This window comes from Uloborus diversus, chromosome 7 (assembly GCF_026930045.1).
Source record: "Uloborus diversus isolate 005 chromosome 7, Udiv.v.3.1, whole genome shotgun sequence".
NCBI lineage: Eukaryota > Metazoa > Arthropoda > Arachnida > Araneae > Uloboridae > Uloborus > Uloborus diversus.
Genome location: NC_072737.1, coordinates 9,246,823 through 9,273,985, shown reverse-complemented (window position 1 = coordinate 9,273,985; position 27,163 = coordinate 9,246,823). Strand labels below are relative to the sequence as shown.

General features: G+C 31.7%; 2 protein-coding genes across 2 annotated transcripts in view; one reads left to right on the top strand and one right to left on the bottom strand.

Moving 5' to 3' along the window:
• Positions 1 to 22,162, top strand: LOC129226510 (S-adenosylmethionine synthase-like). Its single transcript, XM_054861122.1, has 9 exons — positions 1 to 147; positions 2,351 to 2,428; positions 6,902 to 7,024; positions 9,450 to 9,562; positions 10,239 to 10,382; positions 12,001 to 12,219; positions 15,098 to 15,280; positions 18,511 to 18,644; positions 20,226 to 22,162. Exons 1-9 carry the CDS (start codon positions 39 to 41, stop codon positions 20,452 to 20,454), a joined length of 1,332 nt encoding a protein of 443 aa, XP_054717097.1. The 5' UTR covers positions 1 to 38; the 3' UTR covers positions 20,455 to 22,162.
• A 1,833-nt stretch (positions 22,163 to 23,995) lies between these two features.
• LOC129225989 (DNA repair protein REV1-like) overlaps positions 23,996 to 27,163 on the bottom strand; it is a 42,694-nt gene continuing 39,526 nt past the window's right edge. Inside the window, exon 14 of the mRNA XM_054860562.1 lies at positions 23,996 to 24,159. Within this exon, the coding sequence (XP_054716537.1) occupies positions 24,042 to 24,159 (118 nt within the window). The 3' untranslated portion in view covers positions 23,996 to 24,041. The remainder of the gene's footprint in view (positions 24,160 to 27,163) is intronic.

Here is a 27,163-nt window from a genome sequence, read left to right as displayed (position 1 = left end):
CATTCATCTGCCGCTGTGTATGCTCTATCTCCTCGAAGATGTCGTCCAAAGACCGCGAATTTGTCGTTCGGAACGGTGTGGAGAGCGTGGATAATGGATTAAGCACATTTTTGTTTACTTCGGAATCTGTCGGAGAAGGACATCCAGGTATGTGAGTGGAAGTTTTCCGAAAATCGAGTTTTTTCGCGAGCCGATTTGGTGAACAACGGCGTAACTCACGTGGTTGTAAAAGCGTCCATTTTCTGTGTGAATTGCCGGTACATGATGCAATTGTTGGGAATTTCTCGCTTTATTTGACGGTATTCTCTCCAGTCAGGCTCGTAATCTGTGTATAAGTTTGTTGCACGAAACTGCTTGAAAATTGATGTTGATTCGACATTTTCTTGCATTGTTAGGCTTGGGTAACATGTGAATTAAATGCCCGGTGTTCAGCACTTGTATGGGAAAGCAATCATTATTATGACAAAATGATAAACAAAACAGATGCTATTGTTACTTCAAATAACGCTCCTGTTGTCTTTTTGCTGTTGGATATTTTGTTTATGTTCAATTAAAGTAAAAGCAATGCGGCAATAATGGCAAGTTTCTCAATTGAATTACTTTTTGCTAACCTTTTATAAGCATTTGAAATCTTGTCAAAAATTGATCCCAAGTTCCAGCAAACTTAAACTTTATAATATGCTAGTTTATTTAATGATGGACTTTAATGTGTGTTATATCTCAGTATATATCTTTGTAAAAAAAAAATAGTAAATATGACTTCGTCAAAAAAATGATCAATAGAATGCTGCATCAAACTATTAGTTGTATTGAAGAAAGATTACATATTTAACCTCTTGCCTAACACAAGATTCCATAACCTTGTAAATATTTCCTATGCATTACGTTGCGCATATGAATAAATTAGTTTAAATTATCTTAATCTTAGTTTAATTCTATTACTCAGGTCCATTCTTCAGAAAAAGCTGTGACATGTTTTGATATTTGATGTGGTAACTTTATTGTATGGTCATGGTTGTTTTTTTTTACACTTTTGAAATGTATTTTTTTTTTTCAAAATGTTTTAGTTGTATGTTTATGTTTAAAAAAAAATAACAGAAAACTCATTGGACTTCATTTGGAATTTTGAGCCCTTGGAGAATAAACCAACTCCAAGGGAAATATTTTGTAGTAGGGTCATGTTACGGTATTTTTTGCATTTATGCATACCTAGTCCATATAGTGACCTTTTTTTGCCATAAATTTTTAATTTACTGTTTTATTTGCAAATTATTTTAATTTGAGTTGGTGTGTTGGTAGGAAAAGCTCAAAATAAAGTATGAAGCTAATCAAACAGTAAATTAAAAAGTTATGGCAAAAAAGGTCACGTTACGGACTTTACATAATTGTGTAAATTACCGTGAAATGACCCGGTATCAATAGTTGAAACTGAAATCAGTAAATATTAGATTGGGCAGAGTTGTGTGTTTTAAGAAAAATGTGGGATGATGAAATTTTTGCTCTAATAGTAAATTTGAGACACTGCAAAGTCTTGAAAATAGGGGAAAGTTGAGAGCATTTTTAAAAAGTGTTTTGAAAAATAGGAAAATAATAAACATATTCAGAATTGGGAAATGTATAATGTTAATTTTTTTGTATGAAAATTCGAAAATTTTGTAATCGTGATTTTTGTTAAGAATTTGTTTTTCTGATCATAAATTTCACAAAGGGTTAGTTTTTAAGATAACTATTTTGCAACTCATTAAACCTGTAATGTAGAATTTATTGTGAGGTTTTTTATTTGTTCTGCGAGAATTAAGAATATAAACTTCTCTGTTAATCTAACAAGAAACAATTTTTATCTAAATTTGCTTAGAAAGCAGTTAGTATTGAAAGAAGAATTTACTTGTTTGAAAGATGAATTGATATGTTCCTTTTTTCCTCCCTCTAAATTAGGAAAAAATTGATCTATTTAAATCAAAAACAGTTGGTGCTTACAACTTTTTCATTAAAGGTGTTCAAGTTGGCATTCTATTCCCAAATTACGCTATCACTCACATTCTCACTTGAAAGGATAATGCTCCAACATTTACTTATTGATTATTTCATTTTTTGGCATGATTTCTGCTTGATAGAATTTCTTTTCTTTTTTTTTTATTTTAATCAAGAAAATCTTGCTTTATTTGCCACCAAATGCAAAGTTGCCTCTTACACAAAAGGCTATGTATTTTTCTTCAAACGTTTGTATTTTAATTTTTCAAAACCATAATAATTATATGATTTAAATATTGTTTTAATGGAAATGAATGTAATACATTTGTTAGAAATGGTCATGACAAAATATGTATTTAAATCTTAACATATTTTACAGATAAATTATGTGATCAAGTCAGTGATGCAATTCTTGACGCATATCTTGAACAGGATCCAGATGCAAAAGTAGCTTGCGGTAAGTTTTTTTTTCTCACTCAAAAGCTAGGTTTAATTTGCATGGTATTCAGCTCCTGCACTTTTCAATTTTTGAAAATGGAAGGGGGGGGGGACTCCATGCTGTGGAGCCTCTCCCCCCATGCGCTATGATGCATCCCCATGCTCCCAAAGAGCTATGATACAGTTAACCCTCGTTTATCGCGGTTAATTCGTTCCAGACTTCACCGCAATGAATAAATTTTCCGGGAAGTAGGATTCTGTATTTATAAACCAAATATTTTCCTAATTAGAGAACATAAAACTTACTGACGACAATTTAAATAGGTTTTTAACATAGTTAGAGCCCCCTAGACATGAAGCAGCACCCTTATCCAGCATTACATTTGTATTACTTAATATATTGCACAAAATATGAGAAAACGAAATATATTAGGTGGAATCGATATCACATTAATTATATATTGGGAAATAAAGTACACACATGTTCAATGATGAATTAATTTCCAGTTAGTGACCGTATATGCCCCCTTTCTTCCTCTACATTTATCCTCATCAAAGGTATTACGCATACAGCTTAAAAAGCTAGTAGTACGGTGTTGAACACCATTAGAGATGTATTTATCCCATAGTAATAATACAATGACTTATACTTTGCAGTTAGCGTTTAAGGTTAAATTGAGATAAAACTTTCTTCGGCGATTTTAAACCTCCATTCCCACCACTAGTACAACTATAGTCCCTAAGAAGAGCTTACTTGAAAGACATGATTTGTAATTCTCTTTTAAGAGAGAAGTTTGCATGAGAACATAAAAAAGGCTCATTGCTATAATAATAAAAAAAAACGCGATGTAGTGAAACCGCAAAAGGCGAAGTAGCGAGGGACGACTGTACGTCATAAAACTGTAGGAGAAAGGACATCTGTGCATATTGGATACAATTCAAACTAATTTTGAATATGTTTTTTTTTTTCAGTGACTGTTTCTATTTATTGAGGTTTTGGAATTTTAAGCATAGAATGAAAGAAATCCACAATATACACTTCTGTAAATTTGGCAATTATTAAAAATAACACATGTGTTCTAAATACAAATTTATTACTAGTGATTAATGACACATAAAAGTATCAACCTTTTTCAAACTGTGCTTAAGAGCATGTTTAGTCTGATCTGCGTAAGCAAATCCACACTTCCAGGAGATACTATATCCATATTTGCCAACTCGACTATTTAACTGGAGACTTCCGTTTTTTTGGTTTCCATCTCCCGATTTCCCGTTTTTTAAGACTTTCTCCTGTTTTTGCAGTTTTTTCCGTCAATCATCAAAAAGTTTCATTTTCTTCTCATTAGATGGTGCCCTTTTCTAGTCTACCAATGTCAGGGAATAAGAATTTTTTCAATTAATAATTTATTTACTAAAAAATTTTTTGGAAGCTTTCCACATTCAGGGGTCTGGCCAGAGAATATTTGGATCCGTTAACGGACCCTTCACAAAAATCCGATCAACCAAAACGGACCTTTCACAAAATCCAGATCAAACAAAACGGACCTTTCACAAAATCCTGATCAACCAAAACACGGGCCCTTCACAAAATTCTGATAAACAAGAACGGATCTTTCACAAATTGTTTATTGAAACAGCAAATCTGAAAGCAAAATAACTCATATTAAACCAATAATTTTTGGAACCTTTTTTAAAGTCAAATTGGAGGGATCAGCTTATACAAAATCTGCTAATTTTGCAAAGAAGAAAAAAAAAATCTGCACTCTTGTGATGCTCCTGCAAGCGATAAATTGCTACTGCCAAATAAATATAATACTTGTTTGTTTCTTGGAAAGAAATAACAGCTGAAAATAAGTTTGGTTTTAAATAATTTTGTTTGTTTTATCACAGCTAATTAGCAGCGTTGTTGTTGTAAACTTTTTTGAAAAGGCGTTTGGTAAGCACTCCCCCCCCCCCTGATGATTTAATAAACAATAATAATATGTATCAGCGAAATGAACTTAGAACTCCAAAGAGATAGTAAGGGTGGGGGGGGGGGGAATATGATCCCTTCAGATAGGGTTATTAACTTTAAATCAACTGTTTTACTTGCCTTTTTTTTCTTTGTATTTTTCAAAATGCACGCATCTAATCTTTTAGCATCCGATATAAGAATCATATTTTGTTCTTTTTTCAAGCTAACTTCGCTTTATTAGGCTGTAAATAAATGAAAAGTCTCTATTTTTGTTAGAACATGCACTTCAAGTTTTTAAAGCAAAATTCCATTTTCTTTTACGAGTCGAATTAAAATGCTGAATCGATGGTTTAATTTTATTTTTGCTTTAACTGTGTCCACAGATATTAATGATATGTTTATCATAGGACTCTAAAATGCAATTTGAAAATGATTGTATCAAAAATATTTCTTTTACAAGCCGTTTTTATACCTTTGATGCCTTCACTTTGAGAACTGCGATCTCTTTGCATCCGCTATGGGATTCCGATTTTTTGAATTTTTTATGTTTAGTATGCTTTGTTAAGAAGTAAACAAATGAAACCTCTTTTTATTTTTGTTAAAATCACGGAATTTATAAGTTTTAAAACGAAATTCCGTGCTTTTTTAGGAGTGTCTTGAGTCAAAAAGTTAAATGCTGAACCCTCGTCTGAATTTTATTCATTTATTTTTGTTGCAATTATTTTAACTGCTGTACAGGAATATTTCTAGTATAATTTAACATAATGAAGAGTGGTAGGTAAATGAATGGTAGACAAATATTGCTACTTGAGGGAGCGATGCCCCCCCCCCCCCGCCAAATACTAGAACAACACCCCAGAATGATATTCTCAACATAGAAGAGGAAAACACTCTACTTTAAGTTTAAATGATGCAGTTTGTGCCCGCTCTAAATTCTAACATTTCGATAAAAAAAATTTTTTTTTTCAAAGTTTGAAGTTATTTTAACATGTGCTACCCTATACCTACTTATTTTCTAATATATATATATATATATATATATATATATATATATATATATATATTTGGATTTTAGTAATTAAATTTTGGTAGCTACTTTTTTGGTAGAGACTGGGGAATGTACAAAACTTTAAGCAAATTCACTCCTTATTTGTTTTTCCTTTGCAGTATATTTTTCTTGCTGCGACCAATTAGCTCACATCTGCGAAAAATCGCCATTTCATTTTAAATTTAGTATTCATGTTATTTAAAAGCATAATTTAATCATTCTGTCGTGAAGATATGTCACTGGTGAATCACCTATATACCTCTAGTGGAATCTCCTGTTTTTTTTTTCTTTGAAGATTGGCAAGTACAGTAGGCTCCCGATTATCCGCGAGCGGTTTATCCGCGGGGTGGATTATCCACGAATCAATCAACAATCACGAACATGTATTTTCGTAGTAAAAAGCGAATACCAGTGGCTGTTTTTTTTTTTGAAAAATTGTAAATTTACACTCAGTTGTTTTTGCTTGATTGATTGATTTAATTTTATTATTATTATTATTATTTTTGTGCGTTCTTCATCGTACATACACTTGTTTGTTATTGATGTTATGTTCGGTTGTGCAAAAATACAAAACATTTGCACTGTACTCTATATATATTTTCACTGTTTGCAGAAAGTGTTATGCATCAATACAGTTAAGAATTTGAGATAGGACAATTTTTACCTGATTTGTCCCCCATTTTAGTCTTTTTGCGGTTATCCGCGATTTTTATTATCCGCGGCACTTGTGACACCCAATTCCGCGGATAATCGGGAGTTTACTGTATCAATATCCCACTCGCTATGGGAATCAATGGGATGTTTCAAGTTTGTAAACTTAATCAGTCTTGAATTATTAGCATCTTATATTGCTTATATTTCATAACTTTGATATGGAATCAGGTGATGACAATAAAAACCTGAAAATACATGAAGGTTTGAACTGATTTAATGAGTCTGATGATTCCCTTAGCATTACTTGCTTTTATTTAAAGTAAAATCTCTTGAAATTAAAATTGCAAAAAAAAAAAAAAACTTCTATTGCCAAACAATTTATTATTTTTTTTTTTAGAAATGCATATCATCATAATTGGTGCCTCCAAAACCTGTTAAGTGAATTGCACAAAGAGTGCAGAAAGAAAACGTACTTTGAATTTTCTTAATTTTAAGAATTTAGTTTCAATTTTTTCGTCATATTCATAATGTTACATATATTTTTACCTCATTTCTTAAATTTATTTTCACATTGCAGTAGGTTTATTAGAGGTTCCTCCAAAAAAAAAAAAAAAAAAAAACAACTTATTTTAGCAAATTTTGAATTTTTTATTCCCTAAACCATATAAGTAGTCTGTTTTGATAGATCAATACACAATATGAAACTGTTCCTAATTCAGTATAAAATGAAAAATGGGATTAACTATATATAGTACATAAAATGAGTTGTATGCATGTTTTCTAACTTGATGCATTTTTTTCTTAATACCTGAATTAAGACAAATTCTTCATTTCAGAAACTGCTGCAAAGACTGGAATGGTGATGATCTTCGGGGAGATAACTTCTACAGCTCATGTGGACTATCAAAAAATAGTCAGGAATACAGTGAAAAATATTGGTTATGATAACTGTAACAAAGGTAATGAATGATCGGAATAATTTTACATACTGCAACATATATACCAGCATTAGAAATTACTGCTGGTCCACTGGTACCAGACCAGTGAAACCTGCTTCGAACCACCATAAAAAAAAAGTGGTCCCTAGGACCATAAACTACTGGCTATTTTTGATCACACTCTGCTGGAAAAAATCCAAAAGTATTGGTTTAGCCAATGTTTAGCTATTTATTTGTCAAACTGTTGGTTGCCTTTTACAGTTAATTTTATTTTCAAAAGTTTTATCTAATTTTAAATCGAACATTTATATTTTACTCACACTTGGAGGGAAAAATAATGTCCTGAAACAAAGTGAAAATGGTCAAATTAAGTTCACAAATTTTTGGTAACCTATTTTAAGTGTTGTTTAATGAAATTGGTTTTCAGACTGTATACTTGGCTGTTTAAGATTGCTGATTAAAATGTTTATCGCGAATTGCTTATTAAAAATTTTAAATTTTGAAATATTTAAGTATGTTAAAAAATACACATCGGAAGAAAAATGTTTTATACTGTTTATTGGTTTTGCATTGTTATTTAATATTATGGTTACCATTTTGAACTTTATTTGCAGTACAGTAATTTTGCAGTTAAGTGTTTTATCAATGAGCTAAAACTTAATAAATGTAATCATCATAAAACATAAATAATTTTTTGGTAAAAACGTATTTAGTGTTTAATTTAAAGCGGACGAGTGATGTTGTTTGAGGATCAGTACATATTCACGTTGACTGGTCCGAGGGACCAGTAGGATTTTTTTACTGTTTTCTAACGCTGTATGTGTGTGTGTGTATATATATATATATATATATATATATACATATATATATATATATATATATATATAATTAATTTCACTCTGTTAATGTAATTAACACACCGCTTATGATGTAATTGCACTTTTCACTGGTATCAAGTTAGAACAATGTATTATTATTATTTTTGGTTGTTACATTCTAGTGAGTGTTATTTGTTATAAAATTTTGAATTGATCTGATAAATGAGCTCAAAATATTAAATAGAAAGGAAGAAATATCAAATTTAAAGGTATTACAATAATCTAATCTGATACTTGAAAAGGGTGAATCAGTTTTATATCAAGTTGAATGCAAGTAGAGTATCACCGGAATGTTTTTTTCAGTTATAGTTGCTCTTTTTTTTCAGTATTATTAATTGTGGGAACCTCAAAAATTGGTGCAACGGATAATCTCAAAGTTTTTTCTGTAATCAAGAAGTAGATATTTGACAACAAATTTTCTGAAGTTGGAATCTGGACATTGGGGGGGGGGGGAGCAAATTGTAAAGCGTCAAAATGACAACTGGGTTAAAAATCAAGGTTGTCAAAACAAAATTTATAGTTGCAAAATAAGACTGACTGCTAATTTCAATCACTGGTGTGGAAGCAAATAGATTCTTGTCCTCCTAAAGGAAAAACAGTACTTTTCTCTTTTTGGGACAAATTTCTGCAGCTTTGTTTCAACTATGATTTAAATCTGTTTATGTTTAAAGATTTTTAAACTTTTGGCCAAGCGGATTAAGAAAACTATGCAGGGATGCAAGATTAAAGTGCAAGGTTGTGTTTCGTCTTGATACCAAAGTTTAAAAAGTCCTGTTCTTCAGCCAAATTACACCAAAAAATGTTTTTAAAAATGGAATTTTCTCTTTCTTTAGTTTTTTTTTTATGTGCTATAAATATTACATTAGAAAATGGATAAATGTTTTTAAAAGAATTATGATGCAAAGCACGATGAAATACGTAATTATTGCTTGCGACAGAAAACTTATTTTCTTCAATCTGATTCCCAAAAACTTCTGTTGCAGTTTAGTCTTTTATCAAAATACCTAACTGATATGAAACGGAAGTCCTTGGTCTTTTTTATGCTAATTTTGCTAACTATATCTAGTTTTCTAATTTGTAAAAATTTCCTCTATCCCTGTTTCGGCAATCATATGCTCGATATGTTAAATAATCGAGAACACTTTCATCAGCAGAACAGTTCCAGTGCTTCTATGGCAATCAAACAGCCTGTAAAACTTTGATTTGTATCTGTGTTAGGGTATCAAAAATTAACCATCAGTCTCGGTTGAAGCTTCAGTTTTGGGGCAGTTAAAAAAAGAATTACTAGTAAATAACTTCTTTAAAAAAATTGTAGGTTTGAACTTGGAGCTTTTTAAAAAAGGGAAAACTGTTTTCACCTCTTAAAGTAACCAAATTTCAACCTTTAAATATTCCTCTGAATATAGAAAGAGCAGATCTTCCATGCTGTCAACTGTTAACTCAATTATATTAAAATTTTGAGACCGTGTCAAACTTAGTTGAATTTGCCGAGATATGTTCAAATTCTAAATTTTCTGTATCATAGCTGGCATAGTTTTCATGTTAAAAATTTACCTTTTATGTTGTAGGATTTGACTACAAAACCTGCAATGTTTTGGTTGCCATTGAGCAGCAGAGCCCCGAGATCGCATCTGGGGTGCATCAAAACAAATCAGAAGAAGAAATTGGTGCTGGAGATCAAGTAAATATTTTTAAAATAATGCCTGAAATACATTTTGTATGTTGTCCCTTCATAATAATGCTTAAGTTATCCTTCTTTTATAATGAGTATTGAAAGAGATTATGTGTGATTGTTTTCACCTTGGTATGGTATTGTGTTAAGGTTTTACACAGGGATGCCAGATTTTTGTCCTCTTCCTAAGATCTAGTTCCTCTGAAAAGAATATCAGGGTTAAAAAAAAGGGTGTCCGAATCAAACACTGAATTTGAACAGTTTGTTTAAAAAAAGTTAAAGTGCTATGAGGGCAATATTAATTAAATTTGACAGCTGAATTCTTGGAGTTTCAGCTCAAATTTTTTTCTTGCATCAGGTAGACCTGCACTTCTTATAAGCGGACTAAGGGGGAAATGGCGTCGTCGCTGAAGAGGGCACAAATTAATTTCTGGTGAGCATAACAAAGCTCCGTAACAACTGCAAAGAACGTTATATAAAAGAAACCCACCCTTGGATAAGAGTATTATAAAGTGGACAAACCTTTTCTCGAAATGGGACATCTCAAAAGGGGCATTTGGTACAGTTAACAGAGGAAAACAAAGAATCTAAAGCACTGCTCAAATGAAATTATAAAATTTTTGACGTACATCACTATTTCTGTAACTGTGTGTATAGTTATTTACAAATGTGTTTTTTTCTGTAGGGCTTGATGTTTGGTTATGCTACAGATGAAACAGAAGAGTGCATGCCTCTGACAGTTGTTCTGGCCCACAAACTAAATGCGAGGCTGGCCGCTCTCAGAAAAGATGGAACATTTTCGTGGGCAGGACCAGATTCCAAGACACAAGTTAGTAAACTTTTTACGAATCGTATCATCACAGGTCGGGTGGTCAGTTTACTACTTTAACACAACCTAAGGTTTAAAAGCAATTGCAAGACTGATTGTTCTCAGAAATATTGCGTAATTTCATCTTTCAACTATTCTTCGAAGCAGAAAGTATTTTATACTTTAGTTTTCCTTTAAAATGAGCAAAAACTATTGATATGTTTTATTTATTCTCAGGAAAATAACTACAAACATTCTAAGTTGAGATGAAATTTTTCTTGCTTTTTTTTTTCAAATGTTATTTTGGGATTTTTTACAGTTTTGACGGGTTTGCTCTTGTAATAATTTTAAGAATTTTTGAAACAGCATCAACTTCCCCTGTAATTGCCGCTATCTTCCATTTTGGTTTCGTTTATGAGTTCCAATTATTTTAACTCTTAATTCAATATTCTTTCTTTTTAAATTAACTGAAAATTCCTTTTTTTTAAAAATCAGTGTCATTAAACTAACTTAAATTAAGCGTTTTATGAAAAGTGCATAATATTCCATGCAGACTTGCCAACTTTCCGGATTTAGCCCGGTAATGCCAGATTTTTGCCGCGTCTTCCGGGTTACCGGACTTTTGTAATTTTTTTCCGGAATTCCTCTGATTTTTCCGTCGGTAATCAAAAGAACGTGTACGGATTCAAATTTTCTTCCGTTGTAGACGGCGACTTTCCTTCACCTATCGCGAGTCTGCAATCGGTTTAACCTTCTAACGATCGCTATTCAACATCGTCGGAAAAGTTTTGAATTTTGGTGGAACTTGACGATGTCTGATGAACACGATGACGAAGAAAATATAATCCTATCTTTAACAAGTCTTACAGTGTTGATCTTCCATTCATTATAGAATCAAGAAAAGGTCAACAGTTTGCGTTATGCTCTTTTTGCTGTTGCGATTTTTCCATAGTCCTTAAAGGAAAAGGAGATGTTATTTCTCGTATCCGCACGAAAAAAACACCTGGACAGTAAGCAAAGTGTTGAAAATAATCAAACTTTGAGTTTTTCCCTACCTAGTAGCTCTTCCACTGCTGGTATCCAAGCTGAGTGTTTGTTCACATCGTTCTTAATTGAACACGACATACAAGGGGTCACTGCTGTGATCAGAAATTTGACTCTGAGTTTTTGAGAATAGCCAAATCATGCACTGCAAATGCATTCAATAAAAATTAAAGAAATATTTAAATATGTATATAAAATAATATTCTAGAATAACTATAATTATTATTAATCAAGATGTTAATAAAATATATATTATTAAAGTAAGAACAACAATCAATGAAATGTATTAAATCATATTAGGGATGTCTCAATAAATTCTCCAGTAAATATTACAGAATTTGTTTCCTTAGTATTCAATGCAATTTTGTTGTAATATGTGTTGATCACAATTTTTTAATACTCGTTGGAATAGTTGCAGGATTTTTCATTTTTCAAGGTTGGCAGGTCTGTCAATGGCATAAATAATTTTTCTTATTACATTGGCCCACAAGTTAGAGGGCCCCAAAGCTCGTGCTTCTCGGGCTTACACTTAAATCGGGCCCTGTCCGCAGCTGTGACATACCCAAGTGTTTTCTAACGTGTGTCCTCCTTCCAGGTGACGTGCGAGTACTACTTCCAGCACGGTCAGGCCATCCCAGTACGAGTCCACACGGTGGTTGTTTCCACCCAGCACATGCCGGAGATTCCGTTGATGGAAGTCCGAGAGCAAGTGATGGAGCACGTCATCAAGTTCTGCATCCCTCCCAAGTACTTGGACGAGAAGACAGTCTACCACATCAACCCCTGTGGAGAGTTTGTCATGGGAGGTCCCATGGTGAGTTGAGACTAAACACTTTTTTTTAACCCTTTCCAGCTGGGTGGATACAAAGAAAGATTTTTATTCCCTGAAAATCACTGCAGTGGTAGTATTTTGTTCTCCTTCAGGGTTCAATACAGGCTGATTTTACTACCGTTTTTCGGTACCTACACAAAAATCTTATTTTAAAATCTGTACTTTCACAAAAATCAAGTTGTAAAACCAGCAACTTCACAAAACTAACTTTAAAAATTGGCGCGTTCTAGAAACAATATTTTAAAAAATCAAAAATTTCGCAGAAATCCACATTTTAAGATACAAAACTTGTTTTTCTGTTTAAAACACAGTTTACTCATAAAATAAAATGCTAAGATTATTTATATGAACAACCGCTTAGATGCCAAGTTTTTCATAGTAATAAGCTCATTTTTAACTGTGTTTTGCCTAATTGCATTTATGCAATTTTATAGCATCTGTTTTGGGGATTGATGATTTCCTGAATTGTGCACAATACAAAGCTTATTGAGTTCAGATACAATGGTATTTTCCCTACCTGTTAGCCCCCCCCCCCTCCCCAGAAAAAGTTAGAAATCATAGTAAATGACATTTGCACTTTTCAAACGTTTAAATTGCTCTAACTTCCTTTAACAAAAATTAAAATGTGCTTTTAAAAGATCACAAAATCAATGCTGCAATTTTTTTTCTTTTTTTTTTACAAGTAGAATATTGATACAGTACTTTCACAAAAATAAGTAGTGAGAAAAAAGTCCTGGATATGCCCCTGTCTTTAACAAACGTGGATGGCAGCATTACAAGAATGACTTTTTCCAATGGCTCGATTTCTTGTTCTGGTCTTCCCAATTTTTGAACACAAAAATGGGAATTTTTGTAAAAATCAGATTTTTTAAATTTGCTCTGAAACATCTGACTACTTTTCTTCATTTACCCTGAGGTGTTCAGTTACATTTTTGTCAAAGATTTAAATTTATTTTTGAATCCATTAACACTATTTTTTTCTGCCCTAGGTGACTGAGCAGTGTCAACACTACCCACTTGAAAAAAGTGGATTAGTGTGGGCATCTGTTCAAAGTAGCCCGTTCACCATATGTCCACTATAATAAAGTAAAATAGCCTAATGTAATAATTAAAAGTACTTGCTTTACTGTTAAACTTACTTTCCCTCCATAAAAGCCTTCTTTTGTAAATTGCTACTGAACTATCACAGATGTCTACACAAACCCCTTGTCCATGCTAAGTCTCTTCTCCCCTAATCACTGAAGTTGTATTCCTTTCTGTTTATTATGCAAAAATGATGATATACATAGTACACCTTAATATTTTAGTTATTTATTTTGCTATTGATTATATTCATTTTAAAACGAAAAGAAAAATGTTTTAGCAGTGATTTTATTTTTCTGCTAAAACATTTTTCAATACGAAGTATTAAATCTTTTTTTGTGTGTTCAATTCTTTTGATAGGTATTTTAGTTAAGCCATTTAATTTTGATGATCTGTAGTTGAATAACCAAGTAATACAATTAACAGGGATGAGAATTTTCCATCTTTTGCCGGAATTTCAGTTTTTTCTGTTGGCGTTATGAACCTTTCCCCTTTGTTGCCTCTTTCAAGCCTTGTAACAATCCTATTTTTTAAAGTCTGAAAAGATTCCAATTTTTTGTAACATTTGGTCCCTATTTTCTTGTTCCTTCTTGAATCTTCATCTTCTATGCTATCTGTCAAAGACATATGTTCGGAAAACATGCCAACGACGTCAAGCACATGATTCGCTGAAAATTTCGTGCCTTGTTTGAGATTTCAATCTTTTTGCATGCTGCCCATATTTCAATCATTTTTAATAAGTGGAAGTTTTTTACCATATACTATCTTATATCTACGTATTCTATTCATTATTTTAATAATATTTTTATTCCTTAAATTTATTTTAGGAAAAATGCAAAATTCGATCAAAAACATGTGCTCTGACTCTTACGGTCTCCTGTATTTAGGGAATGCGTGCAAAAATTTTTATGATGAATCTCAAATAATTTAGGCTTTACAAACTAAACTGTTTAATTTTTTGGAATCAGAATACCAAATTAAAGTACCGAATACTTTGCTTTCGAACAATACGTGCCATGTATTAACACCCAATTATTTCAACCATAATTAATATGGAAAAATATCAGTGTTAGCTTTAAAAGTGTTAAATTAGCCATTTTTTGTTGAATTTTTGAATATCGGACCACTCTCATCATTGAATTAAGGCAGCGAGAAGCATAGGGGTGTAAGCGAACAATTTAAAGTTTGGAGTACATTGCATTTAAGGTTCAGATCCTAAGTAGGCTTTCAATATATATATATATATTTCTAAATCATGCTGTACAGCAGTACCAACTATGGCTCTACTATTATTTCTTACCCCAAGACAGAGAACTCCACCTACAATTTGTACTGGTTATCTCTAAAGTTTTAATTTTGTCACCTACATCCCTTTGCTTCTCACTGACTCAATTTATAATTATTTCTTTTATGTTAAAAAAATTTAAAATATTTGATTCCGTTTACAGCTCATCGAAAGTATTTTTAATGTTTTTCTTTTCCTTTTTTTTATTTGCCGAGGTAAAATTTTTTACCAACGTCGGTAAGTTGCAAATTTTATGTATGCCACTTTGGCAAAAACCTATTCTTGCTGGGCAGAAAAAAAACCATGGCATTTTTCCACCCATGGCAAAAACTTGCTAACTGTGGTACAAATAATTTGGAAAAATCCTCATTTCTTAATTTTTTTTTCTGGTTTCATTCGATTTTGTCAGGTTTTTTCCTGCATAATCTAGTGTGCTTGAAAGAAATATCTATTTGATTTCATGTGAAAATAAATAGTTGCATTTCATTTCAGGGTGATGCTGGCCTTACTGGACGCAAAATCATCGTAGACACATATGGAGGTTGGGGGGCCCATGGGGGTGGAGCCTTCTCTGGCAAAGACCCAACCAAAGTGGACAGATCTGCTGCCTATGCAGCGAGGTGGGTTGCTAAGTCTTTGGTGAAAGCACGCCTCTGCAAGCGTTGTCTGGTTCAGGTGAGTGCATTGAATTACAGTTATACTTTGGTTTGTTATCTAACTATACGTTAAATATCTGTACATATAACCTGTATGTTCAAATAGCAAGACAAAAAGGTTGAGCTGAGACAAACAAATTTTTTAGCTCGTCATTAAAAAATTTTCCTGATTGAACACTATCAGCATTTCATGTGGCTGTAATAAGCCCAATCAAAAAGTGTGTATTAAATCTTTATGTACACAGAAAAAGGCGTATGAAATTACTAACCTGTCTGCATTTCAATTTGCGAAGATGATGTAAGATATGTATCAATGATGATAAATATACATCAGCTGTTTATTTCTTATGATGAAGTACCACTTTAAGTTTGTGAGATGTATATAAAAAGCAGGTGTTTTTTATTTAAAAAATCAAAACTTTTTTATTTAAATCTAAATTTTTTAATTTTCAAAAATTTGTAGATATTAATTACTTTAAATTAAAACATGTTTTATAATTCATACAATAGTAAAAACAAAAGCAACTTTATAGCTGATTAGTGGTAACACTATTTCCTAGAATTATAATTTTTTGTACTTTTTAGAAGAAAAATTCTTAAAATTCGACAGTTTTCTATGTTTATTAGCTTCAAGTCAGCAAAAGTTTTGAAATGGATTCAATTGGAGTGAAGAAAGCAGTTTTTACAACTTGATATTAAAGTAATTTGTACTTAATTAATCCATACTCTTAAGAATAGGATAAGTTCTTAAATTTTTTAAAAAGATTTATAAAATTATAATGTCAACAGAAGATGCAATTTTGTTTTATTGCTTTGCTTGAAGATAAGGTTTCCATCATCTTGTTCGTTTTTGGTGTAAAATAATATGTTGAACAATTACTTTTCTTATAAATTAGTCATAGTACCAGAAAAACCGCAAATTTTTTATTTCATTCTGAACTGTAATTTTGGAGTAAAAGTAATATTGCAAAAGCCTGAAAATCTGATATGCACAGAAAGAGGGATCTTGTAGCTTTTCCAGTTGAAGTTAAGATTGTATAATGCAGTGTAGTTTAATTTAGAGCAACACATTCTAAAAATACAAAATTAATTCATAAACTAAAAATCAACTGATTTTAATCAGTGATTTTGTTAAAAAAAATCACTTGATTCAAATCAATTGATTTAAATTGATAATTTTTTTGAAAAAAATCACTGATATAAATCAACAGATCTGGATGGAAAGGTCATAAAAGTAATTATGCGAGATGAAAATGAAGCACTTTTTCCAAAAAATTTAAATTTTTAACTATTTTTTTTTTATTGTAATTATATTACAATACCATGTATATAAGTAAAGCAGAAATTCCTCTTTTGATATAGATATGCATTTCTTTCTTGATTTTTTTTATCATAACTTATTCACGGTTGTGGAGAATCAAGTTTAATGCAAATGAAATTGTGAATTTTTTGGCGTTTTGTATTAACAGAGTTCAAGCTGTCTTTCTTCTTGCATGTAAACATTTCCCAAAGATTTTGCAATTTTATGTTTTAATTTTGCCATAAAATAATTGAATTGTTAAATAGTTTTTCTTACCTATGAAAGTTATAACTAATGTGTATGCACTTACATGTAATTTGTTCCCATGTAAGAGGAAATACTGTCTTATACATATAAAATCTGAGTATCTATCTATCTATCTATCTATCTATCTATGTCCAAGCTTCTTCTCCTGAACGACAGTGAACTGACCATCGAACCAGGTATCGATGGATTCGTCATCTTCCCGTCTTCATGTTTGGCTATTTAACATAATCCTCCGATAATAATTAGCGGAGATATCAATTAAAAATTATTAATTATGACTCTTAGATTTCAAAATAAAATCCATATTTTTCGAAGGCTTTCCTCCATTCAAATTATTATTCAGTGCTTCAACTCAACTTTCCGGATGAACGCTTTTATTAAAATTTACAGCGTGAAGAAAATCATTGAGATGAAAGATCTGTTGCCATTTCTTTTTCTCGAATATAAAGAAATAAAATTAGGCTTTTGTTTTAAGGCTTTTCCTGTAATCAGGGTGTTTAAGTTGTTTACTTTTCGATTATTTTGCCGTAATCTGCAGCAAAATTTTGCTGTTTTTTTTTTTTTTTTGTTCAAGCCTGATTGTTAAATACGCGTCACATGACATAACTTTCATTTTCGAGGAGGACCGTGCACGTCGTAAAGTAAATGAGTGATTTACAAGTTATTTGAGATCTTTGAGGGTTTGTACCTGGAAAACGGATTGATGTAATTCTTGTACGACCATGTGGATAGAATCCATCCAAATATTTATCTGAGTGGTATTTTGCATTAATAAACACCCGGGCAACGCCGGGTAGTAGACTATTTTATGTAAAAAGCGGATTGTTATTGTGCATAAATATTTCCGATATAGTCTATCAGATGTAATTCAGTTTAACGTGAGTAAAGATTATAGTTGATAATGCATATATTTTCCCCTTTTGTGCTGACTGAAAATGTACTCATAACTTGTATCATTGATAACGATTATTAACGTTGATGAGGTGTTTTGGCAAAAATATGTTTTAGTGGTGTTTTGCAAACCTTGCTTTACGCGCATTTATTTATTCCTTAACGCGTTAGAAACTAGTGTCAGTGTACTACAAAAGCATCAACTGGACTGCTCTTACATTTTTTAGGTAGCCCGTGCAACGCCGGGCACGTAGCTAGTTTTAATACAACTGTTGTATCACATTTTCAAGCCCACTGCCCTTCGTTTCCCAACAAGTACTTTGTAACGAAGGATAGCAATTTTTCGAACAACTTTTTTTCTAATTGAGAAAAAGGGCATGCATCCAGTTAACGTATCAAATTTTGCCCTTCCCCTTATATTTTGTTCTGTGCAGTCATTTTTGAGAGAGCAGTCCCAAAGGCCAAGGAGGCAAATTTTATTGCTTCTTGCAACAAACACACGGAACAGTTTTAGCCGTGCAATGCATGTTGTTTGTTTTTTGTCCGCTGTACACTCAGTACATGTGTATTATAGAGAATGCTATATCCTATGTAGCCACCACAGTTTTTTTAATGAGGCCTTAAATGGGGGGGGGGGGAGTCGTGTGATTGAATTTTTACAAAGATGGTTTGTGTTGCATTGCTTCCATGGAAGAAAAATCTCCTAACAGTAAAAAAATTTCTATACGGTTGGTAAAATGTTGTTGCAGGTTATTATATTCTTTGTAATAATGCCCAGTAATTGATTGCAGATCTCTTATGCTATTGGTATTGCGGAACCACTGTCTATAACAGTTTTATCTTATGGTACATCAGACAAATCTCAGAAAGAATTGTTGGCAATAGTGAAGAAAAATTTTGACTTGAGGCCTGGTATTATTATTAAGTATGTATCAATTTTATAAAAACTTTGGTAGTTGAAATGATAAATTGTAAGTTTTTTAATGATTTCTTGTAAGACTGAAAAGTAAATTTTCCTATGGAAGGGTTCCTTTCAATTTACATAACATCAATATAAATACAAGTTAGTAATAAAATTTTGTTCCCAGATGTTCTTGGATCTGCATTTTGCTGATTGTCCTGGTTAGATTTTCAAAAAGTCTTGATCAAAATATTTAATTTTAAACAGTTAAAATGTATTTTTTTTTCTTTTTAATAAACATTTAAATTATTAATTGCTATAGAAATGGGTTCCCAAAGTAGGTACTAACACCTTAGGATGGCATAGAAATTGGTGAGGGGTCCACAAAGTTTCCATGATATCAAATCTTTGTTGCTAAGATTTGATATCAAAAAAATGTAATGGAAACTCATGAAAGTTTCATCCAGTTTCATATTTTACTTTTATTAAAAATTATTTTTAAAATGCCATTCCTCTACGTTACAAATCGGTCTTGCTTTCAATAAAACATATAAGTGACAATGCTGTTGCTACATAGTTTCTTTTCTGCAAAATCATAAATAGTTAAACATAATGTTTAACTAACTCCCCATATGGATATAAAATTAAGATTAATAATTAAGGTGGCATAAAAATTTTAGTTGTTCAAAGGGTTGCCGCAACTTGATGCAGTTTGCAAACCACTGCTACAGAATTTGAAATAATGTTTAGAAAGGAAGTAATGTTTAGAAATTGAGTTAATTTAAAAAGTTAAAGCAGTATATTTTGCTTCCTCCTTTTTCAATAGTACAAAGAAAAAAATCTCATATTAACATTTTTGCTACTAGGTGTTAAGTTCTAAAAAACGGGGTAGATTATGTATATGAGCAATTTAATAGTTAAATGTAAAAATCATCTGTTGAAAAAATAAAGAAAAATAATTTGGTTTATAAAATTATCTTTACTAATAATAAAGCTGAATTTCCCTCTGTCAGGATCTCTGTGACGCGCCCAGACCGTTCGGGACCGATTTTCATGAAATTTGGCACAAAGTTAGTTTGTAGCATGGGGGTGTGCACCTCGAAGCGATTTTTCGAAAATTCGATGTGGTTCTTTTTCTATTCCAATTTTAAGAACAAAACTATCATAAGATGGACGAGTAAATTACGAAATTATCATCGTAACATGGGCACAAGCCAATTGGCGAGATACGAAATTATAATGTGGAACTGTAACATGGGTACAAGCCAATTGGCGAGAAAATATCACCATTATTCGTAAATATACAGGCAAACCAAAAGACCTTTTAATTTTTCTATTACGGGCAAAGCGTTGCGGGTACCACTAGTCACAAATATATATTATAATAGTTACAAAATGTAGAAACCATAGAATTTAGTTTATTTTCAAAATCTTCAATGCTTTCTTTAAAAGAAATGAATTTAGCTGTATATTTTTCAACTGGGTATTGAAGATAATCTTTCAATTTTTTTTCGCAGGGATTTCGAGTCAAATTGCAGCTTTAAAAAAGTATCGATATTTTATAGTTGATGGCATGGTGACTAATTTTCCTTTTTCCCCTTCTAGGGAGCTTGGTTTAAAGAGACCAATCTACCACAAAACGAGTGCTTACGGACATTTCGGCCGCTCGGAGTTCCCCTGGAAATTCCCAAGGAGTTGGTTCTCTGATGCGGACATTAACGGAGAGACTCGAGTGCAGCCGACACAGAGTGTGAACCACAGTGGATTTGCCGGCAATCCGCGAGTCTGTGCCTTTCTCTGCGAGACTGACTGGCATCCCGCTGCAAATGTGTAAAAAAAATTATTGTTCTCCATAGAAGACTTTTCTACTCACTAGGAGAGAGCTACGGGGGGAGGAATCAATGCTCTTGTTGTTCAAATTTACCTTTTATGTGTCGAGTGCCAAGTGAGGAGGATTTGATGCTTTTGTGTTATTTCGTAATGATGACAGCCATTTTGATGTTGATTATGGCATGTCGTCAATACGTGGTTTTAGTGCAAAAGGTAGCTGATGCTGAGGAAATTTTTTATTGCAATTCTAACAAAGATTTCTTTTAATCGGTATGAGTTCCTTTAGAAGAATTTTCAAAATTATTTTGTACAAGAGATTTCAAAGTTTTAAAATCAAGCTGATTTTTTTCGTTAACTTGCCAATCTTATGAGTTTTCACCTATGTCTAATTTTGATCGACTTATATTATGATAATTTAATAAATATTGCTTGAATTAGTTTAATGTAGTAAATCGTTTCTATAATGATATGAAAGGATTATCGTTTAAAGATTTCAATCTTTTTACAACGATTAATTAATCAATTTGAAACTCCAATTGCAACTCAGTACTTCTGGTCAATTAATGAGTTTTTGTGTGACAGAATGGTTATAACCGACTTTGTTTTATGAGTGTGTATATAGTCATATAAACAATACAGTAGAGTACCGATGATGCGGAATCCAATATTGGATTAATCGAGGACAATGCCCGAGTTTTTCGTTAAATCGGATCTGCCTTAGTCCCGACCGGCAAGGTTGCTAGATTTTGTGAAATGCTTAGAAAAGTAACCAGAGATAATAATTAGGTTCCTAAATTTTTCTTTCAACTGCATTCTGTATCTGAACAGTTTTTTTTTTACATTATAATTGTTCATGAAAACGAGAGTACAGTTTAATCCCATTAAAAGGGAACTTGCTATTTTTGAATTCAAGCAATGTAATGGCAGTTAAAACGGAACCGAACTTCTATTTCGTTGAAACTAATATTACGTTGCATTAAAATTACTGTATTTGAATAAGAAGTCTGGGGAAATTCTATATATTTCAAGTTTTGCTCCAATTTTGAGTAGCGAGTGGACTGAAAACAAAGCAGTTGTCGTATCCACTCTACGTTGCCCAATCCGGCAACATTGTCAACAGGTCCGTATTGTCTGCCCTCTACTGTAATTGAATTTTGCACCAGCAAAGAGCATTGATTTTTCCAACCAATGAAATTCAGCACATTTGTCTTGTGTTTATGAAAATTCCAGTGGAAAAGAGCACTTTTTTTAAACACTCGGGTTCACACCCTGGATAAAGGATTAGGCTTAGTGGAGAACCAAGTCCTGAAGCAAGTATGCAAGAAGAGAATTTTTATAATTGTTTTAATTGTAAGTTTTTATTGCCTCGAAATTCATTGTCTTTTATTTCAATCAAATATTAACTTGCAAAATGTGTTGTATACTCGAATCATCCTGACTTGCGATTAGATTATCACCAAAGTTGTACAAATGAGAACTACTTTGATAAGTACTTTTTTACTAATAATGTATGAAGTATTTGGTAAATTTGTTCTAGAATTTTTTAACTTGATTTACTTTTTTCCTTCTAGCTTTGTACAATTTTCATTAACATTTTTTTTTTATTTATTCAACCAGACATCAATGTCTTGATAGTGAATGGCCAGTTTGAGGAGATGTTGAACGTGAATTGTTTTTTTATATTTAAAGGATCAATAAAATCAAGAATCTTGTTTTGTGTTTAGTTTTTCCAAAAAAGCAACACTATTTGAACAATTTACATAAAAGCTTCAATGAGATGACATCTGTCTCCAGCTCGATTATTCCTTATACCAGACTATGAGGGTGGAAATTTTGATAGATATAATTGCAAGTTCATTGAAAGATCACTTTACACTTGCATTTTATCACATTTCTGTCTTGTGTGTTCAAAAAATATGTAGGTACTATTCGGAGCTGGCTCTATTAGTTCTGCTGCCATAGGCGATATTGACAAGTGCCCCCTCCCCCATTTAATAATATAAAACAATGTACTAATAAAATAAAAATAATAGTAAAATGTTTAAAATTAAAGCAAGTTTCTCGCTCAATTCCAAACTGGGTTTTCCATATCCAAACGCTGGTACACACTTTAAATTATCTTTTTTGACATTAATGTATAGCATCTTATGACACTAAACCAGATATTAATGTTTTTTAAAAGACTTTTAAGTCACACAATTTGCCTCCTCTAAAATTGAATTCTGAACTATGTTTTGCTTATCCAAGCACTGGTACACACTCTAAATTTATTTATTTTTTTAGCACTGTAACAGATGTTTAAGCTTCAAAATTTGTCAACCTAGGCGGCCCCTTATCCCAGGAGCCGGGAAAGAACCAGTTGTTCATTTTTTTTGTACCCAAAATTGAACGCACTTATTAGAAGTATGTTTTAAAGTCCTTAACCTCAAGTAGTTGGAGACGAAAAAAAAAAAGTAATTCCGTTATGAAATGTTTTTGTGTACTTACTATAAACTCAAATTCATAAGTTCTCCCTTTAAATTGCATGCTTATATTAAATCCAGATTCAAATCATAAGATAAAATATTTTTACTTCATAATGTGTCGCTGTGTTAAAGAATAAAAGATTTGTAGTTTTCAAGATCGAATTTGAAACCTTTGATCATCCACTACAAAAATCCAAGCTTAAATTACATTTAAGTTATCAAAACTTGATGTTTGTTGTCCTAATCAAAATAGTGTCTTAAAATGTTTGGGAACACCACTCCGAACCCTACAATGAAGATATCGAAAGACCTGTGGGTAAAATTTTTTGGTTATGACCCACTGTAGCTAAACCTAACAATTTTTCACATTCAGTAATCAGGGCTCTGTATGTAAGCCAATAAAATCTGATTGGTGATTATGAGCTCTAAAATGATAAATTAACAAAAAAAGTCTTATCAAAAAGCCAACATAAAGAAATAAAACATATCAGAGCTTTAACATAACAGTCATTGGACACTTTTATTTTATAACTTATGATAAATCTCTTTTGTAAAGCACTGAATAAAGCATTCTGATATTCAATTATAAACGTTGTTAAAGCTTTTTTTTTTTCACCAGGATCTAGTGAAAAATATTTAAATGAATTGACTGGGTAATCGGCCAATGTGGTTTTTAGTTTTTTTTTATTAGAAGAAAATATAATACTTGAGTTTTTATGTATGGAGAAATGATGCTACATTTAATAAATCTCCTTTCATAGCTAAATGTAAGTTAACAATAAAATTTAATGTCGGTCAGAACTTGGTAATAATAAAAAATAAAAAAATTCTATTAAGCTGCATACACAGAAATTCATACTATAACGTACTCTTTAGTTCCAGTTCGTGAAAAAGGTCTTCACATTGAACTTTTAGTTACAAGAAAGTGCCAACTTCTTACAAGTAGATTAGTTGGAATATTGTGTTTATAAAATAACTTAAGTTATTTTTATCCCAGTCATTTAAAAAATATTTTGAAAAGATTAAAAGAAAACATTTTAAATAAATATTTTTAATGTACAAAAAGTATATTTACATGACAAAAATACTTTGTTTCAGACTAGATTTATAAACAATATGAAGTATATTAGAATTGAGTCTTTGCTTCAAGCATCGATCCATAACTTTGAAGCATTTTCTTTTGCACATAAGCAAGGCACTTCAAATACACTTCCTGCCATTTTTTCTCTGCTGCGCTGCACAACCTGTGAATAAAATGAACCAGAGTATCTTTCGTTATCGAATTTTTGAAATTATAGAACTCAAACAAGAAATTCTCAAAATAAAGAGCATATAACTGTTATTAAAAAAAATTAAAACAGAAAACATGACGCAATGTAAATTTGCTAGGATAAATTAAGTTTTTTGAAATGAACAAATCTGAAATTGTAGCAAGTATATTTCCCTTATCTTAAAAATGAATAGGGCAGAGAATCTTTCTCTTGTACACTTGCCCATCTTGTTAAATAAAAACAGGATAAATAATACATAAAAGTAGGAGAAATATTTGTACCTTGGAACTTTATGAACGCTAGTACAAAATTGATAATTCTCTTTTTCTTAAAACACAAATTGTAGAAAACGTATTCCTCAAAACGGGAAAAAAAAAAGTTTCTATTTTTAAGTTTACAAGTTTTTTAAATTGAAATTCTTATTAATGCTATTTTTTGTTGATTCACTTAATTATTTGCTATATCTTTCTTCAGTCTAGCAATACTTTATAAAAGAACACTTTAAATGCAATAATATCCGACTGTTGGCATTTATACATGCTCATGAGAGACAGAATGACTAAAAGTAAGATTTATGTTTAAAAATAGCAGCTGTAAACAAGCTTTTAAAAAAGTGAATGACAGCAGCTTCAATGCTTGTTTCAACTTGCTAGAGTAGCTGCTATTGGGAACGGAAAGTAACTATAGGTTGCACTATAAATTGGATAGAAACGAAACCAGCTTGTCTGCTACTATGTTCTGCTGAAGTATAAGGTTGCAATGAATCATTACTTTTCTAATTGGTTTTAGCGATATTTTAGCCTTGTTTTCATATCCTGTGCTTGTTTTGTAAGGATGTGGTTATTCTTTATGCATTTATTGCTTATAAACTGTAGCTTTATTGGTTTTCTTTTCATATTTTGATTTCCAATATTAGTATTTGTTGCACTTCCATTCTTTTGCTTTTTACAATCATTTCATATCCTTTTTTTTTCCATTTCTAATTTTAACTTTGATCTTTTGTTTACTATTTCCCCTTTGTCACTGTTGGTGTTTATTTCTACACAGGAAGATTGCATATTATTATTTGCACTGATCAATCTAATTGTTTTTGTGCCGATAAATACCAAGTTTCCTACAAAAATGTAGCTAGAACATACTTGTATTGTAGCAATTTAGCAATATATACTACTCAGGGTGAGTTTCCCAAGTGATTTATGTTTCAAAATGTTTTTGTATCTCATATTGTCACACTTTGATAATTAGGATGATCGTAAGTAGTATGAGTGACAAGACAAGTTTTATTATGATGCCTTTTTCAGATTTATCAGAAAGATTAACGGTTAAACAAGAGTTCTGCAAATATAACAGCTTGAGAGCTTTTCATTTTCCTTCAATAAGTTAAAATACACGAATGACATTTTTTTCCCTTTGCTTAAAGCTTTAACACACCGAACAACGGCAATTTATTATTTAAACTCTCTCATCAGATGGCATGTTGGTTACTTTCAGTTCCCAATAAAAATTTTCCAAAACGTATTGAACAAAATGCAAAAGCAAATCAGATGTACAAAATATGCTTGTTTCCTAAACAGTCAGTCATTAGGTCCTCTGAATTGACACTACTATGATGAACTCAGAATTAAAAAGTCTCTTGACAGTCACTAAGTTGAGTTCTTTAAAAAGCAGGAGAAATTTCTCTGAAAGAGAGAGGCCAGATATTGAACACACTAAGATAGTTGGCATGTCTGCTAATGAAATATTTTCTACTAAAGAGACTTTTCTACGAGTGAAAGAATAAACAAATAAATTATGAATGATATTTTGGGAGTAAGTTAGTGTGTGCAGCATTAGATGTTCTTTCGTTTGTTTCAAACTCAAAAATGAATGTAAATTTAGTTTCAAGAAAAAAAGTAGGTAATTATGGAGAAAGACTATTAAACTCCTACTTTTGTGGTCTTCTAATTTCAGACTTTTACATTACCAGCAATATTTGCCTGCTTTTTAAAAAATAATTTTGTAAAAGTAAATGATTTAATTTTCATTATGAAATGCTTTGATATCATCAAAACTTGCATAAACTTGATTATTAGTAAACTAGTGGTACCCGCACGGCTTTGCCCGTAATAGAAACTTAAAAAGGTCTTTTGGTTCGCCTGTATATTTACAAATAATGTGTAGTGAATTTTCTCGCCAATTGGCTTGTGCCCACGCTATGATAATTTCGTATCTCGCCAATTGGTTTGTGCCCATGTTACGGTTCCACGTTATGATAATTTCGTAATTTATGATAGTTTTTTGTTCTTAAAATTGGAATAAAAAAAGAACCACATCAAATTTTCGAAAAATCGCTTCGAGGTGCACACCCCCATGCTACATACTAACTTTGTGCCAAATTTCATGAAAATCGGCCGAACGGTTTAGGCGCTATGCGCGTCACAGACATCCAGACATCCTCCGGACAGAGAGACTTTCTGCTTTATTATTAGTAAAGAAGATTACAGTCAGCTCCAATTGTCTGTTTTGCGGTAGATCCTCGGTCTTTTCACTTTCAGAAAGAAAAGAAATTGCTGCAATGACTGACTTAATGTAGAAAAATGCATCCATTTGAACACAAGTAGAATATCTATTACTGTTTGACCATGGATTGTATGTAATTTGGCAATTGGCCAAGTAAAGACGATTCCATCTGAAGGAATCTGACCGAGGAGAAGGGAAAATAGCGATGGGATATTGACACACGTGTTTTATAATATTACTGGAGCCTTATACATTTATTGCATTCTCTAAAATAAAATGAGGAGAAACAAAAAAGTTACTATGGAAATAACAAAAATAAAATAAAATGTTTTCATTTCGTTCGCAAATGTTAAAGCAAAATGGTAAGCTCAAAAGTATGTTGTGAATAAATAAATCAATTTTTATAGAAAGAATATAGATCAAATATACTTCAGATTAAAATAATATTGCCGTGAGCAAATTTTCATTTTTGCAAAAC

What these genes read in the sequence shown, in the direction of transcription:
- LOC129226510 (XM_054861122.1), top strand. Translation starts at nt 39, where the DNA reads ATGTCGTCCAAAGACCGCGAATTTGTCGTTCGGAACGGTGTGGAGAGC. An exon ending in AAATTGGTGCTGGAGATCAA is followed by an intron (nt 9,563 to 10,238) that starts GTAAATATTTTT and finishes TTTTTTCTGTAG; the next exon opens with GGCTTGATGTTTGGTTATGC. An exon ending in AGGCCTGGTATTATTATTAA is followed by an intron (nt 18,645 to 20,225) that starts GTATGTATCAAT and finishes TTCCCCTTCTAG; the next exon opens with GGAGCTTGGTTTAAAGAGAC.